This window comes from Salvelinus namaycush, chromosome 30, assembly GCF_016432855.1.
Source record: "Salvelinus namaycush isolate Seneca chromosome 30, SaNama_1.0, whole genome shotgun sequence".
Lineage (NCBI taxonomy): Eukaryota > Metazoa > Chordata > Actinopteri > Salmoniformes > Salmonidae > Salvelinus > Salvelinus namaycush.
The window spans coordinates 25,374,115-25,395,606 of NC_052336.1; the positions used below are offsets into that span (position 1 = coordinate 25,374,115).

At 43.9% G+C, this 21,492-nt stretch overlaps 1 protein-coding gene across 1 annotated transcript in view; it reads right to left on the bottom strand.

The window, feature by feature from the left end:
- Positions 1-21,492, bottom strand: part of LOC120025203 (cadherin-8-like) — a 103,209-nt gene that overhangs the window by 45,765 nt on the left and 35,952 nt on the right. The window contains exon 2 of the mRNA XM_038969667.1: positions 19,780-20,074. Within this exon, the coding sequence (XP_038825595.1) occupies positions 19,780-20,074 (295 nt within the window). The remainder of the gene's footprint in view (positions 1-19,779; positions 20,075-21,492) is intronic.

Sequence of the window (21,492 nt, forward strand, 5' to 3'; positions counted from 1 at the left end):
ACAGGAACTCAAGTCCCTCCGCTCATCCGATCTAGAATTACTTACAATCAAGTGCAGGCCATTTTACCTACCAAGAAAATTCTTGTCAGTTATAGTCACAGCTGTGTACATTCCCCCTCAAGCAGACACCAAGACGGCTATCAAGGAACTTCACTGGACTATATGCAAACTGGAAACCATACATCCTGAGGCTGCATTTATTGTAGCTGGGGATTTTAACAAAGCAAATTTGAGAACAAGTCTACCCAAATTCTTCCAGCATATTGATTGCGCAACGCGCATGCGCAATACCCTCGACCACTGCTACTCTAACTTCCGCGATGCATACAAAGCCCTCCCCCGCCCTCCCTTCGGCAAATCCAACCATGACGCCATCTTGCTCCTTCCGTCTTATAGGCAGAAACTCAAACAGGATGTACCAGCGACGAGAAACATTCCACGTTGGTCTGACCAATCGGAAGCCACGCTTCAAAATTATTTTGTTCACGCGGACTGGAATATGTTCCGGTCATCCTCAGAGAACAACATCGACATATACGCTGACTCGGTCAGTGTGTTTATAAAGAAGTGCATTAGAGATATTTTACCCACTGTTACTATTAAAACCTACCCTAACCAGAAACCATGGCTGGATAGCGGCATTCGCGCAAAACTGAAAGCGCGATCCATTGCATTTAATCATGGAAAGAGGTCTGGGAATATGCCTGAATATAACAGTGAAGCTATTCCCTCCGCAAGGCAATCAAACAAGCGACATGCCAGTACAGGGACAAGGAGGAGTCGCAATTCAATGGCTCAGACACGAGACGTATGTGGCAGGGTCTACAGGAAATCACAGACTACAGAAATAATTCCAGCCACGTCATGGACACCGAACATCACACTTCCAGACAAACTAAACACCTTCTTTGCTGCTGGCACAGACAGCATCACTAGCCGCATCCTCAAAGCATGCACAGACCAGCTGGCTGGTGTGTTTACGAACATATTCAATCGCTCCCTTACCCCAGTCTGTTGTCTTCACATGCTTCAAGATGGCTACCATTGTTCCTGTACCCAGAAGGCAAAGATAACTGAACTAAATGACTACCGCCCCGTAGCACTCACTTCTGTCATCATGAAGTTCTTTGGGAGTGCACACTGCCCTATCCTATTTGGACAAAATGAATACCTATTTAAGAATGTTTAGCATTCAACACCATAGTACCCCCCAAGTTCATCATCAAGCTGGAGGCCCTGGGTCTCAACCCCGCCCTGTGCAATTGGGTCCTGGACTTTCAGACGGGCCGCCCCCAGGTGGTGAATGTAGAAAACAACATATCCACTTCGCTGACCCTCAACACTGTGGCCCCACAAGGGTGTGTGGTCAGCCCCCTCCTGTACTCCCTGTTCACCCATGACTGCATGGCCATGCACGCCTCCAACTCAATCATCAAGTTTGCAGACGACACAACAGTAGTGGGCTTGATTACCAACAGCGACAAGACAGCCTACAGGGAGGAGGTAAGGGCACTCAGAGTGTGGTGTCAGGAAAACAACCTCTCACTCAATGTCAACAAAACAAAGGTGATGATCGTGGACCTCAGGAAACAGCAGAGGGAGCACCCCCCTATCCACATCGAAGGGACATCACTGGAGAAGGTGGAAAGTTTTAAGTTCCTCGGTGTACACATCACAGACAAACTGAAATGGTCCAATCACACAGACAATGTGGTGAAGAAGGTGCAACAGCGCCTCTTCAACCTCAGGAGGCTGAAGAAATTTGGCTTGTCACCCAAATCCCTGACAAACTTTTATAGATGCACAATCGAGAGCATCCTGTCGGGTTGTATCACAGCCTGGTACGGCAACTGCACTGCCCTCATCCACAAGGCTCTCCAGGGGATAGTGCGGTCTGCACAACGCATCACTGAGGGCAAACTACCTGCCCTCCATGACACCTACAACACCCGATGTCACAGGAAGGCCAAAAAGATCATCAAGGACAACAACCACCTGAGCCACTGCCTGTTCAAACCGCTACCATCCAGAAGGCGAGGTCAGTACACGTGCATCAAAGCTGGGACCGAGAGATTGAAAAACAGCTTCTATCGCAAGGTCATCAGACTGCTAAACAGCAATCACTAACTCAGAGAGGCTGCTGCCTACAATGCGACCCAATCACTGGCCACTTTAATAAATGGATCACTAGTCACTTTAAACAATGGCACTTTAAATAATGCCACTTTAATAATGTTTACATATCTTACATTACTCATATATGGATAGTGTATTTTATACCATCTATTTCACCTTGCCTATACCGCTTGGCCATCACTCATCCATATACTTATATGTACATATTCTCATTCACCCCTTAGAAATGTGTGTATTAGGTAATTGTTGGGTAATTGTTAGATTACTTGTTAGATATGACTGCACTGTCGGAACTAGAAGCACAAGCATTTCGCTACACTCGCATCTGCTAACCACGTGTATCTGACAAATAACATTTGATTTGATTTGAAGACCTGTTGAATATCAGAGAGATACTGTGTTCCTTCCCAGACAGGAAACTAGAGAATATCCAGAAAACATAGTTGTCAGTATCACAAAAATTGCTCCCCTGAGCCATTGATTGATCGGGGACGTCAGGCTTGTGAAGTGTAAGTAACTGTCACACATAACCCCTTTGTGGTCATTGTCATTTTTGCAGTACAATTCATTGCCTTTTATAAGATACAGAGGAAGCATTCACTGAGAAAGTGGAAGGGAGTGTGCGTGTGCGTGTGTGTGTGTGTGTGTGTGTGTGTGTGTGTGTGTTGTAGGAGGAGTGACAAGGAAAACCTACATAACAAGCAGGCTGTGGAGTGTGAGCCGTGACAAGCCGTTTACAGGAACCACAGGAACAAAACAATTAAGAGTGTCCTTTGTTCACCGCTGATGGCTGTGACATACGCCGCCATTTTCAAGTGTTGTGTCATTGATTCACTTTAATTAGTTCTCAGGAAATGTGTGCAACATGCAGATAGTTCAGGGAAGGAAGTTAGAGACGGAATGGGACACTTCACATATTTAATTGCTCCCAGGACAGTTATAATGGCTGGGCAATAACAAATAAAAAACATTGGTATATGTTCTTATGAATACATTCATCCTGAGTAAGTGACCACAATGGTGTTCTTCCAATACTCTAACAGCAAGGGGTGTAAATATTTAGTACATATTATGTTTTTGAAAAAACAAGTTACAATATGCTGTAGGAACAGTTCTGGAAAATGATCGTGTGGTAAAGGGTTATTCAATAGACAGAAGCTGGCCATGGTCAACAGAGACTTGAAACCAAGAATGACTGTGTTACAATAATGATCGCTGACATAGACAAATGCACTGTAGCACATTGTTTTTAACATAACTAGATTTGCATTGTACATTTTCTTTGCATTGTAAAATGTATCCAAATGACCCAAACATCACACTACAAGGCACTACTGCCCCCCTGGTCCCATAACCAGGGGGGCAGCAGCCTGAGGGTGAAACAAGGAAAATGGGGCATAGACTTTTACCACAGGTGTAAACTTTTTTTAACTAGGCAAGTCAGTTAAGAACAAATTCTTACCCCGGCCAAATTCGGACAATTGTGCGCCGCCCTATGGAATTCCCAATCACGGCCAGATGTGATGCAGCCTGGATTCAAACCAGGTACTGCAGTGACGCCTCCTGCACTAAGATGCAGTGTCTTAGACCACTGCGCCACTTGGGAGCCCACTTTGACATGGGTCAGTCACCTACTAGAGAACTGTATCAAAACATGCACCCTGTACTAGGAGGAAATGTGAGGGTAGGAGGGAACACCGGAGAACTTAGCTGAACTGCCATCAGATACAAGATCGTTGAGTCCAAAGGGTTAACATGGTTCCCGGAGGAATCTGAAAGGTAAGACCAAAACCACTGTACGTGACTTGGGACTCAATGCATCAGTCAGGCATACCGAGTATTCCTACTCCCTCCTGACGAGCAATCCATCATTGGGAACACACAGAATCTTGTGGTCACTTACACTATGTCCCTATAAAATACGCACGCACACACACACACACACACACACACACACACACACACACACACACACACACACACACACACACACACACACACACACACACACACACACACACACACACACACACACACACACACACACACACACACACACACCAGATGGATATCACATAGAAGAAGAGAGCAAATACAATGGCTAGGGCATCCAAAACTCCAAGTCATCTCCTGCTTTGTTTATCCTCCCTGAAGTGAGTTGAAATTTTAAAGGGCCATCTCTGCACTGTGTTGCAGAGCAGATTTAGCCAATTACCCAGAAGCCCTGAAGTGACATAGTCAACCTGTTCACTGACTGGTGCTGCATTGACTACTGTGGACACCAGCCTATGACTGCGGAGAAACCACAGACTGGTTAAATCCATACTCCGGCGTAAGGAACAATGCAACTGTCAATATTTCACTAACAGTGAAACCAGAATAAGGCACCGTGTGGAAACAAAACAAGCCAAATACCAACATGAGCAGAGAGGTGAAGAAAAACACTCCTCAAAGAATAATCATCATCTACAGAACATATAACAGGCTGAGTGCTGTTTAATGGGTTCCACACACAGGTTAGAGAAGTGTTGGAGAAAGCACGAGCAGAGGAGTGTAACAGAGCATTGGCTTTGGTTAATGGGACAGGCATCTGTGAGGATCACAAAGGCTCCACATACAGGAGATTTACCACTTGATCTCACGTTCTTATCTGTTTCTTTTTCAAATGACCTTGCTGCATGGACTTTTATGCCTTCCCTTTATTCTCTGCTGTGATTGGATGGGCCTCCTTGCTCAAGTCTCTGCCACCTTGATGAATGTTTTTCCCTCCCATTTATGTGTCTGTGTGCAATTCCCGCCACCAGCAATGCCACATGAATCTTCTGCTGGGCCCCTTCGGGAAATGTTAGCATAGCAGTGACACTCTGACGCACTAAAAAAGCCTCATCCCTGTGTGTTTAATGAAGTGATACTCAGAAAGCTCTTTACTTTTGTGTGTGTTCTCCACTAAGGAGATGCATACTTAAGTTACTGTGGGTAGAATCATGGACCTTTTTATTCTCTAGTAAGTATTTACTTTGTGTACTGCCTTTAGTAATTTTAAAATGCCTTTTAAAATAACTTATAAAGATAATGTATTGTTTTTTTCTCCACAGGATGCGATCAGTGCTTTTCATTTGGGAGAGCACGGTTGGGTACCTGCGGGGACCAAACAACTATGGTTTGTACCTCTGACAATTAATAATGCAGACAGAGAAAGATGGGAGGGCATAGGATCCTGCACTCACTGCTGAGTACTCCACAATCACCAAGAGCAAGAAAAACACGGGCATAGACAACTGTTCCCCCAACGCACCGTCTCACACACTACAGTCCTTCAAACACACACACAGGAAATAGTTTGGGGGTGAAAACAAGCGAAATATAGTGAGAGAGATACACAGAGAAAGTGGGGAAGAGAGGCAGGGAGTAAAAAGAGGGAGGCTTGCAGAGCAAAAGCGAGAAGGAGAGCGCTAGAGAAAAAGCCTCAACGCAACATTACATATCTGCAGCTCTCCTCCCTCATAATTAATGGATGGAGCAAGATTTTGAACTGAAGAATGTCTGTGAGAAAGCAACCTGGCATCCTATCAGATATGAATAAGCGTTGTCAATGCTGGGGTGCGAATTAGAACACTTCAGCATTCAGAAAACACTCCCCGCCTCGCACTGTGCTCATTTACAGACCTCCCACCCATCATACAGCCTTTGGGTTTCCCTGTTCACTTCCAATCAATTCATAATGGGGTTGGAAGGTATCCAGATTTTTATACCGTCATACCGTTTCTGCACTATACACTGCACTATAAGGTATTACCTAATGTGCACACAAGGGGCACTACAAAAAATATACAAAAAATAAACAATTTAGTTAACAGGAATCTTGATCCAGTAGGGCAGTGGTTCCCAAACTTTTTATAGTACTGTACCCCTTCAAACATTCAACCTCCAGCTGCGTACCCCCTCTAGTACCAGAGTCAGCGCACTCTCAAATGTTGTTTTGTGCCATCATTGTAAGCCAGCCACACACACTATACGATACATTTATTAAACTTAAGAATGAGTTTGCGTTTTTGTCACAACCCAGCTCGTGGGAAGTGACAAAGAGCTCTTAAAGGACCAGGGCACAAATATGAATATAATAATAATCAATAATTTTGCTCTTAATTTAGCCATCTTACATATAAAACCTTATTTGTTCATCAAAAATGGTGAATAACTCACCACAGGTTAATGAGAAGGGTGTGCTTAAAATGATGCACATAACTGCAATGTTGGGTTGTATTGGAGAGAGTCTCAGTCTTAAATCATTTCCCACACAGTTTGTGCCTGTATTTAGTTTTCATGCTCGTGAGGGCAGAGAATCCACTCTCACATAGGTACGTGGTTGCAAAGGGCATCAGTGTCTCAACAGCGCGATTTGCCAAGGCAGGATACTCTGAGCGCAGCCCTATCCAGAAATCTGGCAGTGGCTTCTGATTAAATTCAATTTTCACAGAAGTGCTTGATGCAATTTCAATGAGGCTCTCTTGTTCAGATATCAGTAAGTGGACTGGAGGCGGGGCATGAAAGGGATAATGAATCCAGTTGTTTGTGTCATGCGTTTCGGGAAAGTACCCTGCGCAATTGTGCACCCAGCTCACTCAGGTGCTTCGCTAGGTCACATTTTACATTGTCTGTAAGCTTAAGTTCATTTGCACATAACATATCATACAATGATGGAAAGACCTGTGTGTTGTCCTTGTTAATGCAGACAGAGAAGAGCTCCAACTTCTTAATCATAGCCTCAATTTTGTCCCGCACATTGAATACAGTTGCGGAGAGTCCCTGTAATCCTAGATTCAGATCATTCAGGTGAGAAAAAACATCACCCAGATAGGCCAGTCATGTGAGAAACACGTCATCATGCAAGCGGTCAGACAGGTGAAAATTATGGTCAGTAAAGAAAACTTTAAGCTCGTCTCTCAATTAAGGAAGACATTCTCTTCTGCAAACCACTGGAAACCAGGACAACATGAGAGGATATTTTTTAAGTACTGGACAGCTTTGTGACATCAAATGGACTTTGGTGGTCAATATGTGTTGGTATCTGTACTGATGGCGCAAAAGCCATGACAGGGAGACATAGTCGAGTGGTAACCCACGTGCAAGCAGTTGCTCCCGACGCCACTTTGGTACACTGCAGCATCCACCGAGAGGCTCGTTTTGGATACTACAGTGAAAATGGTTAACTTTGTTAAAGCAAGGCACCTGAACTCTTGTATATTTTCTGCATTATGCAATGATATGGGCAGCGACCATGTAACGCGTTTAACAACATACAGAAGTGCACTGGTTATCAAGGGGCAAAGTATTGACACGTTTTTTTTTCTTCTTCGGGATCGGTGTCCCTGCCACGGGACTGTTGAGCTAACATAGGCTAATGCGATTAGCATGAGGTTGTAAGTAACAATAATATTTTCCAGGACATAGACATATCTGATATTGGCAGAAAGTTTAAATTCTTGTTAATCTAACTGCACTGTCCAATTTACAGTAGCTATTACAGTGAAATAATACCATACTATTGTGTGAGGAGAGTGCACAGTTTTGAACATGAAAAGTTATTAATAACAAATTAGGCACATTTGGGCAGTCATGATACAAAATTTGAACATAAATGCAATGGTTCATTGGATCAGTCTAAAACGTTGCACATACACTGTTGCCATCTAGTGGCCAAAATATATTGCATCTGGCTGGAATAATACATTATGGCCTTTCTCTTGCATTTCAAAGATGATGGTACAAAAAATACAAAAGAACGGTTGTTTTTTTATTTGTATTATCTTTTACCAGATCTATTGTGTTATGTTCTCCTACATTCCTTTTACATTTCCATAAACTTCAAAGTGTTTCCTTTGAAATGGTACCAAGAATATGCATATCCTTGCTTCAGGGCTTGAGTTACAAGTAGTTAGGTTTGGGTATGTCATTTTAGGCGAAAATTGAAGAAAAGGGGCTTCTTATGGCTGCAAGGCAAAGTGTTGAGTAGCCAGTGAAATCGTGCCCATTTCAAACGGCCTCCTACTCAAATCTTGCTCGTACAATATGGATATTATTATTCTTTTTGGATAGAAAACACTCTCTAGTTTCTAAAACAGTTGGAATTATTTCTCTGAGTGAAACAGAAGTCCTTCTGCAGCACTTTTCCTGACCAGGAAGTGAAATGCCAGAAATCGATGCTCTTTTCAACTTGATGCCTATACATGGTCTTGACACTTAGGAGTCTACTTACACTCCATACGCCTTCCTCTGGGTGTCAAGATGATGTGATAGAAGAAATTTTGTGTATATCTTGATCTGGGGTGGAATACAAGCTCTTTGTATGACGTGACCGTCCACTTCCGGTAATCTGAAGCGCGCGACTTGGAAGTGCGATTGCCTTCTGTTTTGCTGCCGTAATGGATGACTAACATCTCCGGCTCTGATTTTTTTTGATACATGTGACCATATCATCGTAATGTATGTTTTTTCAATATAGTTTAATCAGATTATTGACATTTTTTCGGGAGTTTTGCCGTGTTCCGTCCTCTGACTTTGATTACGTTGGAGAGAATTGTGCCACTCGGCTAGTGCCAATGCTAATTGAAGAGGGACATTTGCCATTCTGAATCCAAACAACGACTCATCTGGACAGAGGACACCTTGTTCAACATTCTGATGAAAGATCAGCAAAAGTAAGACCCATTTTATGATGTTATTTCATATATCTGTCGTGCATGTGAACTGGCCGTGGGCGCCCAATTGTTTCTGTCTATTGTGGCTACGCTAATATAGCGATACATTTTGTTTTCGCTGTAAAACATTTAATAAATCGGAAATATTGTTTGGAATCACAAGATGCCTGTCTTTCAATTGCTGCAGACTATGTATTTTTCAGAAATGTTTTATGATGAGTAATTAGCTATTTGACGTTGGTGTCTGTAAATATTATGGCTGCTTTCGGTGCAATTTCTGATTGTAGCTGAAATGTAAACTATGGTTTATACATGAAATATGCAAATTTTTCGAACAAAACATATGCTATACAATAAATATGTTATCAGACTGTCATCTGATGAATTTGTTTCTTGGTTAGTGGCTATTTATATCTTTATTTGGTCGAATTTGTGATAGCACCTGATGGAGTAAGAAACTGATGGAGTTAGAAAAGTGGTGTCTTTTGCTAACGTGGTTAGCTAATAGATTTACATATTTTGTCTTCCCTGTAAAACATTTTAAAAATCGGACATGTTGGCTTGATTCACAAGAAGTGTATCTTTCATCTGGTGTCTTGGACTTGTTAATGTGTGAAAGTTAAATATTTAAAAAAATATATCTTTTGAATTTCGCGCCCTGCACTTTGAGCTGGCTGTTGTCATAAGTGTACCGGTGTCGGGCTGCCGCCATAAAAGGTTAATTGACCCCTCATAAACGTAACGGACATTCACCAGGAGCTGTTCCAGGCCCGCCATATCTGTTGACTCATCCAGCTGTAACGCATAGAATTCACTGGCTTGTATGCGAAGCAGTAATAGTTTCAAAACATATCCTGCCATGTCACTGATGCATTATGAAACAGTGCAGATGTAGTACTGCTGGTAGTAGCAGAACTACCAGTAGAGCTGGTACGTGTCTCTATGAATGCGGGCCTTACTTTTTTAAACCATTTATCAATTTTCGAGCAAACGGAATGAGCAGCAGCTACGTTTGGCTACATACTGACCGTTAGCGGAATTCCCGCGAGAGTAACGATTAATGTGATTGGATGTTAATCATTTGACTAGGCTACCTGTATTTGACATTGTGTTGTTATTTCACTTAACACTAGAGGGTTTAATTTTATTTTTGGCAGTGAAACGAGGCTACTCAGGTGAGAAAAAAACATCACCCAAATGTATAGCCCCGTTGGAAAATCTAAATGTGAATCACATTTTTATTTGGCGTACCCCCGACGGCATTACGCGTACCAAAGTTTGGGAATATCCGCAGTAGGGGATTGAATGTCTCTGCTGTAACCAAGAACCTTGATCTTGAAATACAGCCACTAGCTAGCAAGTTAGCAAACCAAATGCATAGCTGGAGCCCTGAGCTGGATATAATTTGAGCTGATAATTATTTATCTTAGATTTCTTATATACTTAACTTAAAGTTTGATTCAATGGCTTTCTCCCAAAATTTAAACACATATACGGTTTTCAATCATACCAACAGGATTTCAAAATTCCCCGGCCGGTGTACGGTACAAACGGTATATCACCCAGGCCTAATTCATAATATGCTTTATTAAACTTTGCTCATGTAAAACTGCATTCTTACATAGTCATCTATTCCATGCAAATGTCCATAATGTTAATTAACACATCAAAATATATATATGTTAGGAAGGTGACATGAGCACCTCACTGTGTTTTTACATGTGAGAACTGAACTACGCTTGCCACCTAAATTAAGTCTGTAAAAAGCTAGGCAACATAAAGTGTAACACCCTGATCTGTTTCACCTGTCTTTGTGTTGTCTCCACCCCCCTCCAGGTGTCGCCCATCTTCCTCATTATCCCCAGTGTATTTATACCTGAGTTCTCTGTCTGTTGTCAATTTGTTTTGTTTGTCAAGCATACCAGCGGTTTTCCCCTTGCTGCTGTCTTTTTCTAGTTCCTGTTTTGACCATTCTGCCTGCCCTGAGCCTGCCTGTTGTTCTTTACCATGTCACACCACCCTTGATTATTGACCTCTCCCTGCCCTGACCCAGAGAATGCCTGCTGTTTTGTACCTTATGGACTCTGATCTGGATACTGACCTCTGCCTGCCCTTGACCTGTCGTTTTGCCTGCCCCCTGTTCTTGTAATCAACTTGTGTTACTTCGACACTGTCTGCATTTGGGTCTTCTCCTGAAACGTGATATAAAGGTAATATCAATGTAAATCGTATGTTGGCAGCTATACACTGGGCCTTTATTAGGCTTGTAGTACCACATATAGGATGTTCCACTCTCAGGATGCTCTCCATCCCTCCCGTCTCCATCATGAAAGGGATAATGTCAGTGTCCAGCATTGTACTGATTACCCTGTCAAAGGGGATCAGTCGCATCACTCCAGCCGACACAATGCTGCCCAGACCCATTAGCACTGGCCTTGGGTGTTTATGTACCTTCCTCTCACCACAAGAGCTGCCCAGACAAAAACACACTTCAGCTCATTCATTTCCCTGTCTTTTATCACGTTGTCTCTTATCTCTTCATTTTTGTGGGCTTCATGGCCGCCACGAAAAGGGTGACTTTTGAAAAGAGCCAGTCGGGGGTTTTGTCCTTCGTTTCATTGAGCTCTTTACCATTCATCCGCAGAGCCAATCTTATGCAGAACATATTGAAGGGCATCATTACCTGGGAGCCTGTAGTTTTTGTTCTCTCTTCAAGGAAGACCAAGCTGAGGTATTAGAGAGGGAGAGTTCAGGCTCAGCCACATAGGGAGCAGGACAAATGACAGGCACCAGCAACTTTGGAACTGCAGGGTACAATTGTGTTAATGCACAGCTAGGTATGTTAGGTGTGCCACAGAGTGCATGCTACATAGAAAGCCTACATACTGTATTCTACGAAGAATAAATGCCTCAGGAGGCTTTGAAGGACCAGCGACTGATCATATTACATGCATAATTCAGAGTTACGCCGGATAATAAATAACATGTGATGAATAAGTAATGTGTGAGTCAGTGTGTGTGTGTGTGTGCGTGCGTGTGCACTTTCATTATTTTGGTACAACCCGACAGATGATTCAGCTAGGTGATTGATTAAATTGAATGATGGCAGAACCAGTCCAGACATGCCTGTTGTCTCTGCATATTCACACTGTTTGTCTGACAAAACAACAAATTCCCAAAACTTGAAATTGTTTTCCATCATCCAACAAGCCATATCAAAAGGCTGTATCGAAATATGAATATAGATTTGTATATAAGCATAGGCACCCATATAGAGAGAGAAAGGGCGAGAGAGAGAGGACACTCCAAATGCAGAATGAGGTGAAATAGAAGGAGCAAGTTATTTACAGCTAGGCCCAGCTTGTCTGTGAAGTCTCCTCTGCCTTGGACTCCTGTCCTATCCCTATTTAACAGCACCGAAAGGGCTGGCTGGGCTGAGAGAGTCACACCAGATTCACAGGCCTGATCCCTGCCTCAGCTGAGGCCATTGGCCTTCTACAGCACCGTGCCTGGCTTGCACGGCAGATGTGACTCTGCTATGGCCCAGCTGCACACAGTGTTAAAGGCCCACAACCCCCTGCCTCCCTGCCCATCTGCCAGAACCTAGAGTCCTGAATCGGAGAGGCGAGTCACACCAAACAGAAGCTCTCCGCCAACGTTCTCCACCAAGTTGTTACGGATGAAGACCATGGTCTAAAAATGAATGTTTTCAAAGGTAAGACGATGACCCTCAAATTAAGCTACAATGTTCCCTTTGCCACTGCTCCAAAGCCACGGTTTTGTTCAGAATAGATGGCAAGATCAGCGTTAAATTACAAAGACCATATGCTCGATGAAATCAAGGAAGTCAAATGTATTGCACATCTGGCCTAAATGGAGCGTGGAATGGTATCCAAATAGTCCAGCTGTCCTGATACGAATCTGATACCTGTAATGTGTTGAAGTATTGTGTGTAAGATCATCTCACAGGTGACTAATGTGGCCCATATCTGAGTTCACCTGCGTCCCTTTGCTTTTTTCACTTGTGACCGATGCCTCTCGTCACATGCTTTGATGTAAAATCGTGTTACGTTTCACTCTGTACATGTTTAATTTATGAAGGTGTGCTAATATTAAAATGAGGGGTCTAATGTGCGCATACTGTATGATTGTGCGCCCAATGTAAGTCTGCATGTAGCACTCATTTCCATATGTCTCTCCTTGATCAAGTCAAAATCAATGATGACAACTCTTTACTTATTTCCCAAGCTGCCATCATTGATCAGTGCATAATCAGAAATATCATTAGAGCCACAGACCGTGCCTGTTAGTCCTGTTACCGATGTTCATAATAACTCTCAAAATGCAAATGAACTCCAGGTAATCTATTAATGTCACTTCAATTTTATGTCTGCGCTCCAATTTAGCAGATCCTGACACGTTTGCACGCCTGGTGCTTCTGTACACAGGCTCATTTTACAGGGGGTTGAGAGCAGCCGCGCTGCGAGGAGAGGAGGGCTGAGGAGCGACATGCCATCTGTCTCTCCACCAGTTTTATTAATCGCCTTGATAATGAAGCAGGCTCAGGCAAGGCTCCCGAGGCCTCACGTTGGAGTTTGAGATGGCAAAAAAACTTTCCAAGTTTATTTCTCTGTGTAGCAATTATTGTCATTCACACCCTTTCTTTGGTAGAGAGGAGGGTCGGACGACCTGATTCTAATTACCTGAATAGTCACTTTAAGCAGATTCTCTAAACTACATCACAATCCCCTTGTTAGCTCCAGAAGGCAGGGAGCTCTATAATTCCAGCATATGGTTGGAGGACCTAGTGGGGGAATTTGCTTGCTTGTCTTGGCCTTAAAGTCAAAGACCCCATTAACAAGAAAACGGATCCAATAATCCAATGAGATTTGTCCAATCCGTGCAAATGATACATAATTCCCCTTGTGAGAAGACCTATACCATTAAGTAACAAACTCATTTAGAATTTAAGACAAATTTAAATATATAAATATTTTGAATATAGATACAGCATTTTCAGCTGTCCAGTATCAAGAAATGAATGGATGAGTATAGTGTATTAAATGTTAATATATAATAACTGTCACGCCCTGGCCTTAGTTATCTTTGTTTTCTTGATTATTTTAGTTAGGTCAGGGTGTGACATGGGGAACGTATGTGTTTTTGTAGTGTCTAGGGGTGTTGTATGTGTATGGGGCAGTGTCTAGTGTAGTTGTCTAGGTATGTCTATGGTTGCCTGAAGGGTTCTCAATCAGAGACAGCTGTCATTCATTGTCTCTGATTGGGAGCCATATTTAAGGCAGCCATAGGCATTAGGTTAATGTGGGTAATTGTCTATGTTGTACGTTTGTAGCTTGTGTGTGCACTTACGTCTATAGCTTCACGATCGTTTGTTGTTTTGTTTGTAAAAGTGTTAGTTTGTGGTTCATCTTCGTCTAATAAAAGAAGATGTCTTCATATCCCGCTGCGCCTTGGTCCGCTTATTATGACGATCGTGACAGAATTACCCACCAACAAAGGACCAAGCGGCGGAATAAAAAGCAACAGCAGCGATCGCAGGATTTCTGGACATGGGAGGAAATCCTAGACGGGAGAGGACCCTGGGCACAGCCAGGGGAATATCACCGCCCCAAGGCAGAGATGGAGGCAGCACGGCGACACGGTAGGAAGCCCGAGAGACAGCCCCAAAAAATTATTGGGGGGGGGCACTTGGAGCAGTCGGCGAAGTTGAGGGGTGAGTCTGAGATTGTCGAGGAGTTATTGGAGGAGAGTGAACGAAGGGGAGATTGAGACATTCGAGGAGTTGTTGACGAAATTGGAGGAGAGTGAAGAGAGAGAGCTGTTGATTTGGCAGAGTATGCATGGCATTTTCCCTGAGGAGCGTGTTAGCTGTCCGATGCCACCTGTGTCAGTTCCTCGTACTCAGCCTGAAACTTGTGTTAAAGTTCCGGAAGATTTGATGCCGGCTATACACACCAGGTCTCCAGTACACCTTCACAACCCGGTGTGTCCTGTTCCTGCTTCTTGCACTCATCCTGAGATGCGTGTCCCCAGCCCCGTACCACCAGTTCCGGCACCACGCACTAGGTCTAATGTGCGTCTCCAGAGCCCTGTACTCACTGATCCTTCTCCCCGCACTCGCCCTGAGGTGCGTGTCCTTAGCCCGGTACCTCCAGTTCCGGTACCACGCATCAAGCCTACAGTGCGTCTCAGCCGGCCAGAGTCTGCCGTCTGCCCAGCGGCGCCTGAACTGCCCGTCTGCCCAGCGGCGCCTGAACTGCCCGTCTGCCCAGCGGCGCCTGAACTGCCCGTCTGCCCAGCGGCGCCTGAACTGCCCGTCTGCCCAACGCCGTCTGAACTGTCCGTCTGCCAAGCGCCGCATGAACTGCCCGTCTGTACTGAGCCTTCAAAGCCGCCCGTCTGTACTGAGCCTTCAAAGCCGCCCGTCTGTACTGAGCCTGCAAAGCCGCCCGTCTGCCATGAGCCTTCAGAGCCGCCCGTCTGCCATGAGCCTTCAGAGCCGCCCGCCAGACAGGAGCCGCCAGAGCCTTCCGCCAGACAGGAGCCGCCAGAGCCTTCCGCCAGACAGGATCAGCCAGAGCCTTCCGCCAGACAGGATCAGCCAGAGCCTTCCGCCAGACAGGATCAGCCAGAGCCTTCCGCCAGACAGGATCAGCCAGAGCCTTCCGCCAGACAGGATCAGCCAGAGCCTTCCGCCAGACAGGATCAGCCAGAGCCTTCCGCCAGACAGGATCAGCCAGAGCCTTCCGCCAGACAGGATCAGCCAGAGCCTTCCGCCAGACAGGATCAGCCAGAGCCGTCCGCCAGCCAGGATCAGCCAGAGCCGTCCGCCAGCCATGACCAGCCAGAGCCGTCCGCCAGCCATGACCAGCCAGAGCCGTCCGCCAGCCATGACCAGCCAGAGCCGTCAGCCAGCCATGACCAGCCAGAGCCGTCAGCCAGCCATGACCAGCCAGAGCCGTCAGCCAGCCATGACCAGCCAGAGCCGTCAGCCAGCCATGACCAGCCAGAGCCGTCAGCCAGCCATGACCAGCCAGAGCCGTCAGCCAGCCATGACCAGCCAGAGCCGTCAGCCAGCCATGACCAGCCAGAGCCGTCAGCCAGCCATGACCAGCCAGAGCCGTCAGCCAGCCATGACCAGCCAGAGCCGTCAGCCAGCCAGGATCCGCCAGAGCCGTCAGCCAGCCATGACCAGCCAGAGCCGTCAGCCAGCCAGGATCCGCCAGAGCCGTCAGCCAGCCAGGATCCGCCAGAGCCGTCAGCCAGCCAGGATCCGCCAGAGCCGTCAGCCAGCCAGAATCCGCCAGCCAGTCCGGAGCTGCCCCTCAGTCCGGAGCTGCCCCTCAGTCCGGAGCTGCCCCTCAGTCCGGAGCTGCCCCTCAGTCCGGAGCTGCCCCTCAGTCCGGAGCTGCCCCTTAGTCCGGTGCTGCCCCTTAATCCAGTGGGGTTAATTTGGAGGGTGGCCATTTGGAGGAGGCTACCAAAGCGGGTATTGACAATGGTGGAGTGGGGGCCACGTCCCGCACCCGAGCCGCCGCCATGATGGGGCCCACCCCGGACCCTCCCCTTTCTGTGTCAGGTTTTGCGGCCGGAGTCCGCATCTTTGGGGGGGGGGGTACTGTCACGCCCTGGCCTTAGTTATCTTTGTTTTCTTGATTATTTTAGTTAGGTCAGGGTGTGACATGGGGAATGTATGTGTTTTTGTAGTGTCTAGGGGTGTTGTATGTGTATGGGGCAGTGTCTAGTGTAGTTGTCTAGGTATGTCTATGGTTGCCTGAAGGGTTCTCAATCAGAGACAGCTGTCATTCATTGTCTCTGATTGGGAGCCATATTTAAGGCAGCCATAGGCATTAGGTTAATGTGGGTAATTGTCTATGTTGTACGTTTGTAGCTTGTGTGTGCACTTACGTCTATAGCTTCACGATCGTTTGTTGTTTTGTTTGTAAAAGTGTTAGTTTGTGGTTCATCTTCGTCTAATAAAAGAAGATGTCTTCATATCCCGCTGCGCCTTGGTCCGCTTATTATGACGATCGTGACAATAACATAAAACCTTTAACAGGATATTTGGTGCTTGTTTGATTGTTTATTTGCCCACTACTCAAAGGTTGATATGAAGATGTTCGAAATATTACTATGACAGACACCCCAATAACTTCCCGTTTGAGATAATGTTGAAGACATTCAATCAGGTGAAAAAAATCAATCATAAAAAAAATGTGTTTAATGCTCTAATGTCCTCTTAGAATGAGATCATTAAGTGTTACAGTCAGGGAATGAGATCAGCGTAAGATAAGAGGAAAATCTCCTGTAGGTTGAATGCACATCACCAAGAAAGTAAGTAAAATAAATGTCATGACATGTACTCTGCACTCTTTCGTCTTCAATGGAGAATGTTTATAAGGGCACAAGGCGAGACCCAAATGCAGACACAGGAGGCAGATGGTTGAGCTCCGATATTTATTACATCAAAAAGGGGTAGGCAAAAGACAGGTCGGGGACAGGCGAGAGTTCATAAACCAGGTCAGAGTCCAGACAGTACCAGGGGATAGGCAGGCTCGAGGTCAGGACAGGCAGGGGTTCAGTGAACATGTCCGAGTCCAAACAGTACAAAGAGATAGGCAGGCTCGAGGTCAGAACAGGCAGAGTGGTCAGGCAGGCGGATTCAGCGTCAGAACAGGCAAGGGGCAAAACCAGGAGGGCTAAGAAAAAACAGAAACTTGGAAAAATAGGAGCTAGGAGAAACAATGGTTGACTTGGCAAAACAAGACAAACTGGCACAGAGAGACAGGAAACACAGGGATAAATACACCGGGGACTAATGGGGAAAACAGGAGACACCTGGGGGTGGGTGGAGACAAGCACCAAGACAGGTGAAACAGATCAGGGCTTGACAATGTCAGTACACCAATAACAAAACCAAAACTATAAATGGCTTTATTTAATTTGTTATTCAATAAATTACATAACATGAAGTGAACAAAGCCACGTTTCTTATCCAGCTCACCTTCAGAAAGAATAAGGCATTCTCTGGCATGTTCTATTAACCTTTGTGCTCACCTGCACACTGGAAACATGAAGCCCGTACAAGCACATGTCACATATATTTTTTTTCTAGCGGTAACTGCCTGCCAAGGTAGTGATGACACACTGAGGCATTGTCTAGCCTGTGTTTCAATGTGTACTATGAGAGGCATGTCAGCCCAAACATTTTAAAAGCTAACCTTTGTTTGTTAAAGCTCCATATAACAGCTTACGGTTTTTGAATTTACTTCAAGCCCTTTTCAATAGTTTTGAGTTACATGTTTTTGTCAGAAATCCAACCGTCTCTATGTTCATAAGAGTTTATTTTCCTCTGTTTTTGCAGTAGACTTTATTGGAATTTTAAAGCACAATTAGAAAATAGAGTAGGAGTGAGTTCTGTATAAAATCTTATTTTAGTGTGATAGAAATACAAAATTCAAAAGGCACTCGCACATCTGAGCAATCTTATTTGCAGGTGCATGGCAACAATTGAACAAGGAAACCGCACACTGCTCCTGATAGTATCAGTGATATTTAATAAGCTTACGTATCGGCCTCACGGCCTTCGTCAGAGCTTTGTGAATTTTTTAAAATGTGCACCCTTAGTGTGACAGAAATGAAACACAAATGATTTATGAATATGAAACGGAAGATGAAAAAAGACTCAATGTTTGTTTGTGTCTTTATGTCCAGAGCTTTTGATTCTGTCCATAACGCCACAACACATAAAAACTTAACAAGACAAAAACAAGTCCTTTCAAAAACCCTTTCAAGCTAACGAGAGAACATTGGTGAATGTTTAATTAATCAGCAGTGACAAAGCAACAATCACAAAAGCCACCAACTTCCATTTTTATATTGCATTCCCTTTGGCAAATCCCAGTTTCTGCAGTCAACTAGCACTTTGCTTTTCACCCCACTACTAACGATTCCCTTCACTTCACTGTCAAAACCCTTGGATAAATACAATGAGCGTTTCAATTGAGAACAACACACTAAGAGAAAACTGCAATGTTGGTGGCTGCAATATGTGTTTGCAGTCATAGTAAAATCATATCTGACTTATGTCAGCATCATGATAGGGAACAACAGTACCCAACAAATAACCACACCAGTATATGCCTCTTTCTGAAGGCAGCATGTCAAAAAGGTGAAGAGATGCATCCTGCTCTCCCACTTGTTTCTGATTTTCTACAAAATACTCACAGTTAGGTAACCATTCCAAGGTCAGTATTGAGACCCTTGAAATACATGAGCCGATTCATTTTCAGGTACTGCTAACTTTGTGTGCTATATTTGAAATGTGTGATCAGGCACTACTAATTTGAATGCTTGGCTGAAATAAATATGTGAATATATGAATATATTAACATACTGTTATATACAAAAGGTTTTGTAGTGGTTATATACAATATTGTTAAGGAATCCCCTTGCAGGAATTGTTACTACTCAACACTGAGGACCATATATAATATTAGGGGCGGCAGGTAGCCTGGTGGTTAGAGCGTTGGACTAGTAACCGAAAGGTTGCAAGATCGAATCCCCGAGCTGAAAAAGTAAAAAATCTGTCGTTCTACCCCTGAACGAGGCAGTTAACCCACTGTTACTACGCTGTCATTGAAAGTAAGAATGTGTTCTTAACTGACTCCCCTAGTTAAATGAAGTTAAAATAATAATATGACAACAAGGAATTCATGATGGTAACATGTAATTGAAAAGTCAGGCAAAAATCTGTTCTAAGTTTGTATTACAATGATGACCAATGTTATCAAAACAGAAGCGTGGGTATTACATATCACAATAGTTACCCAATTACACATAAATAAAGATTATATTTTCAAATGATGTAGAGATGAGTTTGTACGCCTGCAGAAAGAGAAGTGAAGGCCTTCACTTGACTTACCCACTTGAGACATCTCTGGGACAGAGGCCCGGTAGGGGCCTTCAACGAACTGTGGCGGATTGTCGTTGATATCCTGCACTTTTATGATGAACTCCGAGGGCGGTTCCAGGGGTTGATCGGTGTCTCTGTCAGTGACTTGTGCTGTAAGCGTGTACTCTGCCTTCTCCTCTCTGTCCAGTCTCTTCATGGCGTGAATATCTCCCGTAATCTCGTTGATGGCAAAGATGGTACCCGCCCCCTCGCCAGCCAGGACATACTTTATTGGTGTGCTGCCAACATCCAAATCTGTGTGTAGCTGAAAAAAAAGGAATGAATTGGTAAGCGTCACAATTTATTCTTATAATCTTTTAAGTTAATTGATAAGAGTTTTATGAATGTTGAAAACAAATGTTGGCGCGACTGGGGTAGTCATAAACGATTTTTCGTACATATTAATAACTGAAGCCCACTGAGAACAAAGCTTATGGTGAACTGATACACTATAGAAAGTGGGTCGTGTCTACCTTATTATCTTATCATGAAACACAGTATACAAATAGTAATGCCAGTACACATTAGTGCGAATAACACTCTATGACCAGAGATTCGTTTTCTTTCTAAACAACCTCAAACACTTTCATTACCTATAAATCAGTGGTGTAATGTACTGAAGGAAAAATACTTTAAAGTACTACTTAAGACATTTTTGGGGGTATCTGTACTTTACATTACTACATTACTACTATTGACAACTTTTAGTTTTACTCCACTATGTTCCTAAAGAAAATATGTACTTTTTACTCCCTGCATTTTATCTGACACCCAAAAGTACTATTTACATTTTGAATGCTTAGCAGGACAGGAAAAGTGTCTAATTCATACAATTACCAAGAAAACATCTCTGGCCATCCCTAATGCATCTGATCTGGCAGACTCACTAAACACAAATGCAGTGTTGGAGTGTGCCCCTGGCTATCCATACATTCATAAAACAAGAAAATCTTGCCGTCTGGTTTGATTAACATTTACTTTAACTTTTGATACGTAAGTATATTTTAGAAGTTACATTTACTTTTGATACCTAAGTATATTTAAAACCAAATAGTATTAGTAATAGTAGTATTTTACTGGGTGACTTTCACTTTTACTTGAGTCATTTTCTATTAAGGTATCTTTACTTTTACTCAAGTATGAGTCTTGAGTACTTTTTCCATCACTGCCTATGTATAGAGTCACCTGTCAAGGTCTTTGACACTGCCGTCTGGCAAGCGAGCACACATTGTGTGAACATTAGTGGATTCAAGTACAGACGACCCTTTTCATGTTTAAAACGACTAAAGAGATTCATAGGGAATAAGATGATAAGAGAAATGGAGCTCCAAGGTAAGAGACAGTTGGAGTTTTTTTCTTCTTCAAATGAGCAGCGGATATGGCTGGTTTTATTCTATCCATATATTAGGAACTTGATCCCAAAGGTAAGTAACTAAGGATTGCAGGGGGGGATGGGATCTTAAAGTAGAACATTTGCAAATTGGACAATGTTCAGCATCGGTCTGAAACATGGCCAGAAGAGGTCCTCTTTCTAATTTGTATTTTTGTAAAGATCTTGCACCAGAACATTCTATTCAGCAACTTCCATTTCATTTTCTGCCCTGAAATTTGCCAGAGGTATTCCTTTGAGACCATGTTTGGGGACAGAGTAACAAGGTAAAATGTGTGTACAGAAATCCAGAC